This window comes from Lactuca serriola, chromosome 6, assembly GCF_051521515.1.
Source record: "Lactuca serriola cultivar US96UC23 chromosome 6, Lser_US96UC23_V15, whole genome shotgun sequence".
NCBI lineage: Eukaryota > Viridiplantae > Streptophyta > Magnoliopsida > Asterales > Asteraceae > Lactuca > Lactuca serriola.
Window position 1 is genome coordinate 128,669,489 of NC_136413.1, and position 15,077 is coordinate 128,684,565.

The following is a 15,077-nucleotide window of genomic DNA, read 5'->3' on the forward strand; positions in this document are numbered from 1 at the left end:
CACTTGTAACTTTTTACTTACAAACAAATGTAAATTTTAATATGTAATGTAATGTTTGTTTACTTCGCTTACTATGTACATTGGTTGTGATACTTAACATGAAGTCACCTCCGCCCCAGAATGTTTCTGCCCTGGGTTTCGGGGTGTGACAGAGTCTCCACGCTATATGTTGCATGTGTGGTAGTATATACATGCTGACCAACTGGGACTTATATGTTGTTTGTTGTTATATATGTTACAAAGTTGTTGATAACTCTAGGACGTGCTATTACCCCATTGGGAATGCTGATAGTCCCCAGGGTTACTGATAAACCCCAAGGCGTATTGTTAGCTAATTGGGATTGTTGAAAGTCTAAAGGGTTGCTGATAACCCATAAGGTGTGCTATTAGCCCATTGGACGTGCTGTTAGTCCACTGGGTGTGCTGTTAGTCCAATAAGATTACCGATAATCCATAGAGTTGCTGATAACTCATAACTGTTTACTTATGTTGTATTGTATGTGATATTTTGGAAAACTCATTAAGCTGTATGCTTACAATTATAGATTAAATGTTTTTTCAAGTACTTATCATATTACAAAGGAGGGACTGTATACATGCATCAACAGTTTTATGATTCTAGATTCCATATCGTCTTCCTTATAACACTAATTTTTAATTATGGATTACGAATAATTGGTTTGACTTGAATGTAACTTTAATAAAATGAGTGTTTATTCTATTTAAAAAAATGAAAAAATATATTATGGAATTTGGGAAATTACATTCTTTTCTGAATGGATGACTGACTTGCGTATGGATCTCTCAAAATACGATCCTTAAATCTCGACTGTTTGGAAAAGAAAAAAAGATACAAGGTAGAGGATAACATAAAAATTAGCGGACCAATTTGGGATTAGGCATCGCATCCCACGTCGATTGATCAAAAAAGAGAATTGTTGGAACTATCATCCTTAGTGGGGTCATTGCAGCCAGTAAGTAGACCATATGAATGGAGCTGCAACATGTTATGGAATGGTATGTATCATGTGGACTCTTTGGCCTCGTTTGTTTTTCCTACAAAAGTACCTTTTGAGCACTTTTCTCTTATGGCGGGTAGACGTTTCGCAAGTACACGTCTTCTTCCGCAAACTTGGAAAAAGATAAAAAAAACATTTAACCACTTCCAAAACAAACAACACCTTTGTGTCACATAATTGGGTGGCCTTATATCTCGCCATTCGGAGCCAAAATCGATTGGATCCATGAAGTTCTCATAAAAGTCTTGTGCTTTGTATGGTGGCCAAATTTGGGCCGATTTCCTACAACAGAATTAAGGAAAAGTGGAATGACCATGATTTCGAGTTTATGCGGATACAACAAGGTAAGTGATGAAAGCCCAAATCATATATTAATTAGGTGCTTCGTGAATGTTGTATGAGAATGGATTTGGAGATGGTGCAATTTATCAAATATACAATGTAGCTTAGAGGCACATCATCAACTATGTAACAAACTAGGGGGACTATCCAAAAAAAGTAAGGTTTTGATAAATATATGCTATGACACCATATAACGGATTTGGAAGGCTAGGAATGACAAACTGATTAAAAATATAGGTATTCCTCCAACAAAGGTTGTAGATAACATTCAATCGATGACATACGTTTGGATTAAACACATGATCCCTAGTTATATACTTAATCGGGTTGATTGGTGTGTACATCCATTAAACTGAGATGCTTGTAGCTGATGATTTTTGTTGTTTCTTTTCTCCTTCATCTTGTATGTCAGCTACTTGCTAGGAATTGGTTTGTTTTATTTCTTTATAATATTTACCGGTTCCAAAATAAATAATAAAATAATTTTTTTCATTAATTAGGCCAAAATATTAAAACTATATTAACAATATCTTAAAAAAAGAGTAAATTATTCCTTTATTTGTTAAAAACATTTTGCGGCTTGTAGTTATGCCCGTCGTCTGTTAACCTCCCGCGCTGAATTACACACGCCGTAATAATCATATCCAACGCTTATTCCCCGCCTCCGTTTCTCCTTCACCTATTCTCACTCGCTACTCTCATACTTCCACACACACTTATAACCCCTTCCAAAATCCAAATCAACAGCTTCATGTCATAACAACCTTCTCCTTTCTCTTAATTTCTGAAACAAATCGCCAATTGCATCCTACTCGATTTGTTGGCCATTTCTAGTTCGTTAACTTCACATCGGTATGTATTATGTATACCACTTTCTACTTTATTTAACTGTAATTACATTTACAGATACATAAATCATGGTCTACGGTTTATTTCCACTCTAATATTACCATCGGTGTTTAGTTTTTCATCAGATTAGGGAAAATTATGCGATCTAACTAGTGAAACGTACGAGCAATTTGAATTTTGATGGATGTTATGTATGTCGTTAGTTTCGGTGCCTTGGTTTAGATTTATATGTTAACCCTAGGACTTTTAGTATTTTTTACACCAATTTTCGATCGTTTTTCTTTAAAGTAATTCCGTACATTTGATTGTTGAAAATGGAAGCAGTCTGTTTGATTTGATATTCACGAATGTATCTAGAAGTTGAACCACAGTAATAATTTGATGACAAAATGTATCTTGAAGTTGAACCACAGTAATAATGGCGACAACTACAATAGCATCTATGGGGACAAGTACTTGTGGCTCAATGGAATTGGCTGCATCTTCATTTACTCCCAAGTATTTGAGTTCTAAGTTGCAGCATAAAGAGCCTCATTGGTTTGGATTTTCATGGAACAAAATACGTAATTTAAATGCTTCAAGTCGCTCATTAAGGATGATTTCAAATGGGTATTCTGGGAGAGGTGTTTACAGGGTGAAAAAGGATAAAGATGATGATAAGATATATAGGAGGCTTGATTCTTGTTTAGTTATTCCTCCACCAAAAGGAAAGAAGCCTAAAGCAATCATTAAATTTCTTGGTGGTGCTTTTATTGGAGCAGTTCCTGAAGTTACCTATAGGTGAGTTGTTAAAATTTTTCATTAATCTTCTTTAATTTTTAATTATGGGTCAATTTTATACACCGAAAAAGAATTGGTTTATGTAAAAAAATATGATGTTTATATGCAGCTATCTTTTAGGGCTATTGGCAAATGAAGGTTATCTTATTATATCTGTGCCATATAATGTGACTTTTGATCACTCAAAAGCTGCTACAGAAGTTTATGACAAGTTTCATTTGTGTTTGGATTCGATTTTAACATCTGGATTGCCTAATGATGACGTGTCATCAGCTCAACTTGTTGATCTTCCTCTTTATTCTGTTGGTCATAGGTGCGTGTATTTATTTTATTCTACTACCTTTTTACTGTTTTATTTTGGCCAAAAAAAATTTTATTTTTATTTTTTTATGATTATTAATTTATTATTATGATAATATGAAGCAATGGAGCCCTACTCCAAGTACTCTCTGGAAGCTATTTCTCAGAGAGGATACCAAAGGTTGGTTTCAATTTTCATGCCATCTCTCTTCCTCATAAGTGTGCCCTTTATTTAAAAAACTAATCTGTTTTCCATTTTTTTTATTGAAGGCTAATGCCATAATATCATACAACAACAGACCAGCAACAGAGGCAGTACCTTACTTCGAGCAGGTAATTTCATGGATGCCACGTGGCGCTGATGTGGCACATTTGAGAATCATGACAATTTTTTTTTTGTTTTTGTTTTCACAGTTGGGTCCTCTAGTAAGCCAATTAATGCCTGTTGTGGAAGCATCCCCTGTATCTTCCATGGCTAAGGGCGCTGCAGGTAAATTTTTTATATTTGTTTATACTATTTTAGTAAATCATATTTGGTTATAACTTATAACTAATTATAAATCTTTGTTTCTAATTTTGTTATGTTTTATTTTTTTTTGGAGATGCGTGGAGAGTGTTCCTTGATACAGCGGAATCAATGGCTCCTGATTATGATCCGGAAGCTAGGGTTTCATTAAACAAATTTGTTGATCAATTGCCATCGGTTTTTAATCAGGTATTAATCTTGCTAATTGAGTTTAATCCTGAAGCTAGATGTGTTTTAATTCTATTTTTTTCAGGTTGCTCAAGGAATCTCAGAATTCAAGCCAACACCTAATGAGAATCGCGAGTGTTGCAAAAACTCTTATAATATCCGGAAAACACTCCTCGTAATTTTTTCCCTCTCATAATTGAAACATTCTTTTTTTCTCTTATTTACATATATAATAATAATAATAATAATAATAATCCATGGTTTTTGTATTTCAGGTAAAGTTCAATTCTGATGCGATTGATGAGACTGATCTTCTTGAGGAGACTTTGAGGCCTCGTGTGGAAGCTATTGGTGGAACACTGGATAAAATCTCATTAAGTGGTAACCATATCACACCATGCATCCAGGTTAGCTTATTTTCACTTTTGGTCCCTGAGTATATCTGATTCTTTCAATTTTGGGTCCCATTAACAATTATTTTATTTGCGATTTTGTGTGAGTATTGTAGGAACCAAAATTGCAAGTAGGTGATGTATATACTCCAGCAGACGCAATTGCACAAGTGCTCAAGACTCTTTCACTAAACGAGACCAAAGTTCTTGCTACAACCATCTCAGATTGGTTCTCACGCATCGATGAATAATTTGAAATTCACTATATTAAATTGTATATATTACTAAAGAAATATTATACCTTTTTGGGTGGGATAAAAAAGTATAATTTTTTTTGTCCCATTAGCATCAATCAGTCCAATGCATGACAAATAAAGTAAAAACTATTAACCATAGATTTGTAGTTCATTAAACATATAACATCATTTACAAAAACAAAAGGTTTCTAAGATTACTCGCTTAAAAATATAACATGAGAATCCTCTTCTGTTTTTAACAAATTCATCTTCCCTTCTATGTTATCCATTTTATCAATTAGTGTGTGGCTTGAAGCCTTTATATTTGAACTACGTATAGAAATAGTTTCCCCCCTATTTGTTTCATTTGAGGAATCGGGATTGCTTAACATGTCTTCTTGAGAGACGTCTCCTATTCTTGTTAGAATACTAAATGCCAAGTTTCCAAGAACACGAGAATAAGCTTCTAAGATCGCATGTGCAACATCCTGAAATAAGCCTACATTAGCATCTAACTTTTTCGTCTTTTATTGTATGTAAGACTTATACTGCGTTTGACATGCATTGGACTGATGTTATTGGAACAAACATTGAGAAGATTACTAACCTTTCCGTATTGGATTTTCATGACATCGAGAAACTTCTGTGGAAGGTTGGGAAATCTGATCTTTATTTCACGTGAAAGATTTTCGGCTTGGTTTATTAACAACTCTATCTTATCAAGTTCTGAAACGGGATCCTTAAATGACCATGATGATGTTCTTGCGGGAGATTTACCACTGTCATGTTCCCCAACTTTCTCTTTCCATGCATGTATTGCTGCTTCCAATCTGTTAATGGCATCAAGAGCGCTGTTTTCTGATTTTAAATTCAGTGAGTTGATCATTTCGGAAGATGATGAGGAGACTCTGTTTAGGACCCTATAAAGATCCTCACCAAGGCTTGCCTTTCCAGACTGTAACAAGACAAAAAATAAATTCATTAGCATATACATAATACATTATACATCCCAATGCATACTTGAAAATACCACCACACAGGACAAGTTGTACTGTATTTGTATTTGGTGTGCATTGGACTAGGACTAGGACTGATGTTGATGGGACAAAAATAACAATTTTTTTGTACCACTCGAAAAGATGGAACACAAACTCTCCCTCGATTTCTCGCTTGTGCAAAAAGACGTAAATGCCCTTTTCATCTTCATTATCGCAAATAGCCATAGAAAGCATGTCATGGTTGAGTCCAGTCCCAACCCGTCATGTCATCTCCCATGACACGGGAGATGACTAGACAGGTTGGGACCGAACCAGACATTGGTCAAGCTTTCTAGGGCTATTTTCGACCATGAAGATGAAAATGACATTTACGTCTTTTTGCACAACCGAGAAATCGAGGGAGAGTCTGTGTCCCATCTTTTCGAGTAGTAAAAAAATTGTTACTTTTATCCCATCAACATTAGACCTAGTCCAATGCACACCAAACACAGTACAACTTGTTCTGTCATGTCATGCAAACAAGAGATGATATTAGATAAATGATGTATTAATAGTGGCAATATATTAAAATAACATATTGTGGAAGGAGAAAGAAGGAAGGATGGATTACCTTAGGAAGTGCCTCTCCGATGATGGAAGGAATCGGCATTTCGAGCAGGACAGTTTCATTAATTGATTTAGCAGCCTTGAAAATTTGATTGACCAATTTACCCTTATTTAGCAATTTCTTCCTTTCATCATTAGAAAGGCCACCAATAGGCACTTGTGGCATAGGAAGCCACCATCTTTTGCTTTGCTTTACATTCCTATCTCTTCCTTCAGCTCGACTACCACCTTCTTCATACCAAAATTCCGTCTCAGTCATTGAATCCAATGTTTCCTATAAACACACAATTACTTTAGACAAACATTGGCTTTCTTATTAAGACATTCTACCTTATAAAAATCTATCCAATTATAACATCATAGTTAAAAAATTCCAATTATAGCATTATACTTTCATGTTGTCGTATTAATTATAAACAAATCAATGAAAGTACATTGCTATTTCATGCATAAGAGATCACCTACAATAAGCATGGAGTCTAACTTCCGTAGGGCTGGGAGATTCAGATGAACATCTCCACGAGCTTTTGGCGTCATTATCTGTGAAATAAAAAAAAAAAAAAAAATCCAATTTTTATAAATTATAAATAGAAAATATCAATGAAATTAAACATAAAGGAATGAAAAAAAGATGCCTCTAATGTTCTTCCATCTGCACTACATTGCTTAGCTGGAATCAACTCAACCATATAATTAGTTGGAGAAAGCAACCAATCCATCTCTCTTCTCCACTTGTTCTTTTTCTCCTCAGCCAATGGCTCAAGTTTCCATAGCTCTCCAAAAACAGTTCCTAAAAATAACAAAGTAAGATACTATAAATCTATCATAATTAATAAACAAATAAATAAAAGAACAATGCTATTTCTTGCATAAAACCGGATGTATAACACACCAGCTAGATGTGTTATGGCATTGGACAATGCCAAAGCAGGAGAAACACCATTCCTTCCTCCTGTAGCATCTTCACCCAACAAAAGCTTTCCAAATTTTTCTTTCATGACTTCCATATCTGAGTATTGAAGTGTATATGAAGGACTCATTTTGTGAATATATTGTTGTGGGCTCTCTGAGTAGTCCCAATCATCCAATTCGTTTTGTTCCCTTTTCATGATACTCCATTGAGAAAAGAATGATCCGGAAGGATTATTGCTTGAACAACAACTTGATATATCTTCTTCTGGTGACTCGGTTGGGGATCTGTGTAGTTTATTTGTAATGCGTTCATCCTCGTATGAGTTGGCATTTAAAATGCAATTCTCGAGCCCATTGTATGTCATAATTCCTGACATTTTCAACAGATGTCAACTAGTCTGTCTAACATAACCTAAGGGATTTATAAATAAATTGTTGTCTCGATAAATGATTTTTGAAAACTGTGAGAAATCATGACACACTTGGTGAGATGGAGGGAAAAATTTAAATGAGGGAGAAATGTAAAAAGTTAGGACTTATAATGGAATAATAATGAGAAACCTCGTTTCACATATATTTCTATTAAGTCCTTTATGCATGGAGTTCGAAAAGAAAATTCATATATAGCTTACAGGTTAAGCATTGTACATGACAAGTCCATTAAATAAAAAGAAACAGTTATTAATTTTTTTTTTTCATTAAGTTTTTTTCTCTCTTTTTTTTCCATTAAGTGTTGCTTGGCTATAATATTGTGTGGATAAGTGATGTTCAGAAATATCAAAATAACAGGACATTTAAAGACGTGTATATCCTTATTAATAAATGAATGTTTTTATTTGCCACATGTCAATCTCTCATGAGTTTTGACACTTGTTATTTTGTGCTATTTTTGAAATAAATATTATGATTTGTTTCAATTTTTAAAATTAAAATCATATACTTATATATATAAGTATTAAATATCATATATATGATATTAAATTGCAATAAATACGTTTCTTTCTTTCTTATTTTAAAGTTTTACATTAAAAAATATTTTTTGTTTACACTTTAATGTTTAATATTTTTTTTAAATCAACCCGTGTAATACACGGGGCTCACACCTAGGGTGTTTTTTTTTTTTTTTTATTACGTCTTTAATCACTTTTAAATTCAAGTTTTCATAATAAAAATGTCAAAAAAAACATGTTTTGTTAATATGAAACAATTTTTCATGTATCATCGATTATCATCATGTAGTTCAAAGTTTGAATGGATTCTTATCCAAAATATAAGGTTGAGTGAAACAATCTCATAGGTTTTCCTTATTTTTACGTTTTTGCAAATTATATATATATATATATATATATATATATATATATATATATATATATATATAATATACTAATAAAAGAGTAGATCTTTTGCCATGTGTCACCATATTAGACATTTTAATTAATGTGTTGCCACTTGTCAATCTATTATTTTCCAGTTTAAATTTATTAGACCTCCTCATTAATGTGATTCTATTTTAAATTTTAAATTATTGTTTTCATTAACTCACAAATAAAAAATATTTAATATATATTAAAAATTAATTTTATATATTTATTTGAATCAATGATTATAATTTCACATAACTAATAAAAAATATCTCTTAAATTAATAATTTATTTAAATTAACTTATTAATAATTTTGAGTTTTTACTATAAAAGTCTGATTAATTTTATAACCGTGGTTCCCACGGGTTATAAACTAATCAAAATAATATTTAAAGACGTAATGACGAAAATCCCAATTCAATGATTTTCTTTATTAAATTGTTATTTTCTGCATTAAGCACAAAAATCCTTCCTAATATTGTCTTTAATAAATCAAAATCTTTTTGCCACATGTCCTCTTCTCTTTCACTTGACACATGACATTTTCTAGAATTTTTGAATTTTCTATTATCCACTTGTCATTTTATTGTATTTTTCATTTTATTAAATTAAAATTCCACATTTAATATGTAAGGTAATATATATGTAACGTATTTATTAGAAAGAGTTTATATATGTAATGTATTCAATGTATTAAAGTCTCATTAATTTTAATAATTTAAAATTTTTCTCATTTTTCTTATAAATTGAAACTTCTCAAATTGTTAAAATTTTATATTTAACATTTTTTTTAAATAAAACCATGTAATACATGTGTCTCACACCTAAATGAAGGTTTTTTTTTGCTACACGTCAATTTGTCATTAATTATGACACTTGACATTTTATGGTATTTTTGAATTTAATAAAATCCACATGTCATTTTCTTGTATTTATCAATTTTATGTAAAAATGCCACCTAATTATGTATTTATGAGGATTTAAAAATACACGTTCTTTCCAAATTTCAATTCCTACATTTAGGACCATTTAAATCAATTTTCCGTTTATTTTTTTATTCAATATTATTAGCCTAAAATTATGCTACTATTTGACATTTAAATTCATATATATTTCAATTTTTCAAAAACTTTCCAGCATATCTATATATGTTATACGGATTTAAAATTATGCTAGTAACATACTTTTTTTTTTGATATTGTTCTTATATTTCTTGTTATTTGTTTTCTTATTTTCCAAATAAAATTTGTTTAAACATCTTTTTGAGAATAATAAAATAATAGAAGTTATTAGCAAACTAAATTATTTCATTATAAATATTTTAAATAAAACATCGGTATTATTATGTATGAGTATAGTTTTTTTTTTTTAATATTAAAAATTATATTTTATAGTAAGACATGATGATTGTATCATCAATCTTAAGTTAAAACACACCGTTGATGTTTTAGTATTTACACTTTGATATTTAACTTTTATTTTAATCAACCAGTATAATACACGGGTCTCACACCTACTATTAATATATAACTTACCGATTAAGTCTTGTATATTGCATCCATAAGTAAAAAAGAAACAAATATACGTGATATGTCTACATTAAGCTAAAAACATCTAAGATTGGTTGTATAAAATACTTGTAGTCATGTGCATAATGTTATCAGAATTTGCTGAATATGAACATATTAAATGTTGGAAAATATTTTCTATATTAAGTTGTTGGATCTAGAGTGGTTACATATGTGTAGATTATATATTGTGTATGATTTTTATATGATACTTACATGAGTTTAAGGTCTCGTGTCGACATCGATTATGATATGTTGACTAAAAGAAGAATATTAAAATATTTACAAGTTACAACAAGGTACAAGTATAAAATATAAGATGTACAACTTGTTAAATCAAACATTAAATATTAACCTTATGGTAAAATAAACTTTGTTAACCTTATGGTAAAAAAAACTTTGGAAAGAAAAAAAAAATATTCAATCAGTAATAGGAAAATAAAGGGTTTTAGCTATTTTAACATTCTCAACAAAAAAGTTGCAAATAAATAAAAAGATGTTAAAAGGTCGTACAGAGTCATAGGGGTGAGTATGGTGCGCTTTTTGTATAAAACCGCAACCGCAACCGCAATTTGCGGTTTTTTAAATCCAAAAACTAAAAATTGCGGTTTTAATTCGGTTCGGTTTTGCGGTTATTTCTGCGGTTTTCGGTTATTTCGGTGCGGTTTTTGTTTTTAACCACAGAATGAGGTGGTGCGGTTTTTCGGTTAAAAGAGTGCGGTTTTTCATGTTCAAAACAAAAAATTTAGTCGACTTTCATTTATTTCTAGATTTTCATTGCAAATAAATCACAATTTTGGTCCATTTTTATTCTTTCAAGTTAGCATTTTATTATGTTATATTGAATTCATTTCATTCAAACAATTAACAATATGTCTAACAGTTACTAACAACCATTTACGCGCCAAAAATTAAACAATAAAACTCGTAAGATGATAAAATTGATAAATTTAAACATTGTCTAACTTCGGCATACTAATTTATTTTTATCAATTAAATATAATTATTATAAATATTTCAATAATATATTAAATTATGTGGTTTGCAGTTATTTCAGTTAATTTAGTGCGGTTATTAAACATAAAACCGAATTTTCGGTTTTTCAAAATTAAAAACCGCACCATCGGTTTTGGTTTTGGTTTTGGTTATTTGGCTTCGGTTTTTGCAGTTATTTCAGTTTTTTTGAGTTTCAGTTCGGTTTCTGCTCACCCCTACTCTCTTTGTGATAGACAAGACAAATGTGATTTAAATATGGCATTTAGGTTAACATAAAGTTTATCCTTGAGCTATTCCTTATGATATATTATAAAAACTAGGTGTGAGACCCATGTATTACATGGGTTTATTTAAAAAAAATTAAATATAAAATTTTAACAATTTGAAAAGTTTGAATTTATAAGAAAAATGATGAATCTTTTGAATTATTAAAATTAAAGAGACTTTAATGTATTAGATACATTACATATATAAACCATTTCTAATAAATACCTTACATATATATTATCTTACATATTAAATGTGGAATTTTAATTTAATAAAATAAAAAATACAATAAAATGACAAGTGGAAAATAGAAAATTTAAAAATGTTAGAAAATGACATGTGTCCAAATGAAGGATAAGAGGACATGTGGCAAAAAAACCTTCATTTATTATAGTAGATTTCTATAATATTAAAAGCTATTTATGACACGAGATATAATAATATCGAATAATAATAAAAAAAATGTCCCTACCATGATTTAATGCATGGGTTTGTGCGTTTGGTAATTGGTACTACCAAGTCACACAATATACCGTAACGCAATTAAAGGCCATTAAATTTAAATTCATAGACACGAAACCTGCCATTTTTCGTGGATTTTGTCATGGGTAGATCTGACATTTCACTATCACTTTTATGTTTCTTTATATTTTTTGCTTTTTCTCCCGATAGCTAACTTTCTTTATCTGGGGCAACTTTTTTAATTTTGTCCTCTCAGCAGTCAGCAAGAGAGCTCCTAGTCATACTCCATTTAATCATTTTTTGAATAAAATATCAATTTTAATAATTTTTACGTTCGTTATTTTGAATTTGGCATTTTAATTTTGAAAGGCCCACAAAAAAAAAAGGGTACACAAACTTAAATACGGGTAAAACGTACGGGTTGACCATTCCCAAATCAAACATTTTCAACCAAACTAGATAAAAAATATATGTTTTTTTTTTTTTTTTTTTTTTTTTAATGTTTTATAGTTATATGTTTAATCAGATTATATAATAAATTAATTAGATTTGAAATTTTTTGGAATGATATTTAAAGTTAATGTAGATTTTCGTGTAAACTTAAACAACATTAAAAATTTAAAAGAGAAGGTAACGAGCTTACTTTCCGGTGGTTGATCAAAATCGATGCTATTGCTGATTCCCCTTTTCCATGTACAGCAATTCAACCTCCTCTTCAGTAAAACCATCGTTAATTTAATGTGGTTGAGCTTAGAAGACGATACTCTGCAGAATGAACAGAATGAACAGAAACATCATGACTTTTTGGATATTATATTCGTCTGTAATTCTGATATCAACTGCAGTATCTGTTTCATCAGATTCGTTAATTCGATTTCTTCTTTGTTGCAGTTTTAGGTATCTTAACATGATTTCCATATGATGTAGGAAAAATGTTCTAAAGTGAAAATCAATGATACATCTCTGAAATAGTTGAAAATATATGTAATTAATGTCAATAAATTGTAGTAAACTCTTTTAAAGTCATACTTGACTATAATTTTGTTATTTAATCATTTAATGCATGAACAACGGTTTACGCTCTCATTGATGATAATCATCATCATTTTCCATTTCGTAACTGAAATCATGATGAAAAAGCTAGCAATAAAACTAGAAGTAGTGAAGAACATGATGATGCGAATCAAGAGAAATACAATCGAAATAAGTTTCATCATGAAAAACTCGAAGAAGTAATGAAAAATGTTGACGCGTTAGAGCGATAGATACACATACTGATACAGATACAAATTGTACGTGTTCATCGAAAAAAATTACATACATACTTGAAGAATTCAGTAACCAGATCGAGAAGAACATCAAATTTCCCCAAATTACCAAAAAAATCTACCGATTTCCGATGAAATGACTCCAACTCTAACAAAAATTCAAAATAAAACAACGAAAAAACATACCTGTATGATTTTCCGAAATGATTTCTCGTCTAGTTTCGCATTCACACACTACCTAGCTAAAATTACGACATAACAGCGTTGATACCTCGAATCTGCATCGCCATTGATGGAGAATGTGTATGTGAAAGGAGGAGAAATTGAGGGGAAGGAAGTCAAAATTAGTAGGTAACAGCAGACGATGAATTGAATTGAATTTCAATTCTTTCTTACAGTGTTACTGTGTGTCAGTACGTGGGGTACAGGGAGTGATTTCGTTGAATGATAATTCGGGTTTGGATCCATTGGAATGATTCGTGGGTTTATTCACTTTATAAATCTGGATCGATGGTCCCGGACCTTTTCAAATTTCAATACATTCCTTTATTTACTTCATTGGACAAGGCAAAAGTAATAATAATAATAATAAATACTACTATTATTATAAGGTGTAAAAGTTGAACATTTGAAAAAAATGTCAATGACAATGCAAATTGTTATTTATTTAATAAAAATGTCAACCTTATATAAAATGACAATGTAGATTGTAATTTGTTTTTTTTAAATCAAAATTTCCTATATAAAATGACTATAGATTGTAATGTGTAATAAGTTTAGTACTTATGCATTATAAAGTAATAAACTTATGAAATAACACACTTGTTTATTTATCTTACTTAGGTCATATAACTTTTTTACACACATAAAGTAATTTTAGCTGTAAAGATAATGTTATTTAGATCATGTATTATCTTTTTAACTTGTTTGACCGGTTTACTCAGTAAGTTTTATTTATATAGCATCTGTATTATATAAATTCAAAACGTTTTATTTCAATCTAGAATTTTTATGTGATAATATGGTTTACAACACCTACCGATCAATGTGTGTAACCTGATATATATCGTGTTGTATTACTGATTGTCTAAAAATAAGTTAGATTTGTTGTGTTAGACAGTATGAATAGGGCCGATCAATGTGTGTAACCTGATTGTCTAAAAGTAAGTTGGATTTGTTGTGTTAAACAGAATGAATACGGCTGTTCCAAACATATTTTGGGTCCAGGGCGAGAGAAAAAAATGGGCCCTTAAAAAACACAAATGTCATCAAGTTTTTTATAATAAATTAATAATTAAAAGAAAATTATTTGTATTATCTTTTAAATATAATAATTTCCATAAAAAATTTGGGTCCCTTTAAAAGATGGACCCTGAACGGTCGCCCCATCGCCCACCCTCTGGGACGGGCCTGAGTATGAACTGAAATATGTCAAGTTTTAAGTTTGATTATCTTTATTTATGTATTGTTTAAATAATTATCAATGATATTTTAATAAATGGTTGAAAATAGCTTCATCTTTAAATATAGTTTTTCTATATCTTTAAAGAAAATGGACTGCATCTATTGACATGTGTGTTGAAACATGTTTCAGTTCAAAAAAACGTTTTAAAGCTGTGGTTCTTTTGAGGAAATTCAGTGAAATTTCAATCTATTTAGAGCCGTATATTTATTGGTTTTGATCCTATAATGATAATATTTTCCTTAAGTACTCTAAGTCATTAATCTTCTAAATGTCTTTTGAGGAAATTCAGTAAAATTTCAATCTATTTAGAGCCGTATATTTATTGGTTTTGATCCTATAGTGATAAATATTTTCCTTAAGTATACTAAGTCATTAATCTTCTAAATGACATGTTAAATTAGAAAAGTTACATACATTCTTTTACCCGTATTACATGTAATATACAAAAATTATTTATTGTTAATAGACAAACTTATCCCCCTCATTCTCCGTATCCTTTTTTTTTTTTTTTTTTTTTTTTTTTTTTTTTTTTTTTTTTTTTTGAGAGAGATGGAGTTCGAT

At 30.4% G+C, this 15,077-nt stretch overlaps 2 protein-coding genes across 4 annotated transcripts; one reads left to right on the forward strand and one right to left on the reverse strand.

The window, feature by feature from the left end:
- The first annotated feature begins 1,979 nt into the window (after nt 1–1,979).
- Nucleotides 1,980–4,712, forward strand: LOC145056807 (initiation factor 4F subunit (DUF1350)). Of its 3 annotated transcripts, none has more exons than XM_079004532.1 (10): nt 1,980–2,213; nt 2,571–2,990; nt 3,100–3,303; nt 3,414–3,471; nt 3,561–3,623; nt 3,705–3,780; nt 3,893–4,005; nt 4,070–4,159; nt 4,260–4,391; nt 4,493–4,712. In XM_079004532.1, exons 2-10 carry the CDS (start codon nt 2,629–2,631, stop codon nt 4,625–4,627), a joined length of 1,233 nt encoding a protein of 410 aa, XP_078860658.1. In that variant the 5' UTR covers nt 1,980–2,213; nt 2,571–2,628; the 3' UTR covers nt 4,628–4,712. The 3 variants fall into 3 exon arrangements, with proteins under 3 accessions (XP_078860658.1, XP_078860657.1, XP_078860656.1); XM_079004531.1 differs by having other exon boundaries at nt 2,624–2,990; XM_079004530.1 differs by having other exon boundaries at nt 1,981–2,213; nt 2,613–2,990.
- Nucleotides 4,713–4,748: 36 nt separating this feature from the next.
- LOC145056806 (rop guanine nucleotide exchange factor 14-like) lies at nt 4,749–13,473 on the reverse strand. The gene is made up of 8 exons (XM_079004529.1): nt 13,238–13,473; nt 12,427–12,548; nt 7,109–7,498; nt 6,852–7,006; nt 6,682–6,756; nt 6,221–6,490; nt 5,220–5,567; nt 4,749–5,100 (listed from the first exon to the last, which is right to left on the reverse strand). Exons 2-8 carry the CDS (start codon nt 12,509–12,511, stop codon nt 4,828–4,830), a joined length of 1,596 nt encoding a protein of 531 aa, XP_078860655.1. The 5' UTR covers nt 12,512–12,548; nt 13,238–13,473; the 3' UTR covers nt 4,749–4,827.
- Nucleotides 13,474–15,077: the final 1,604 nt, after the last annotated feature.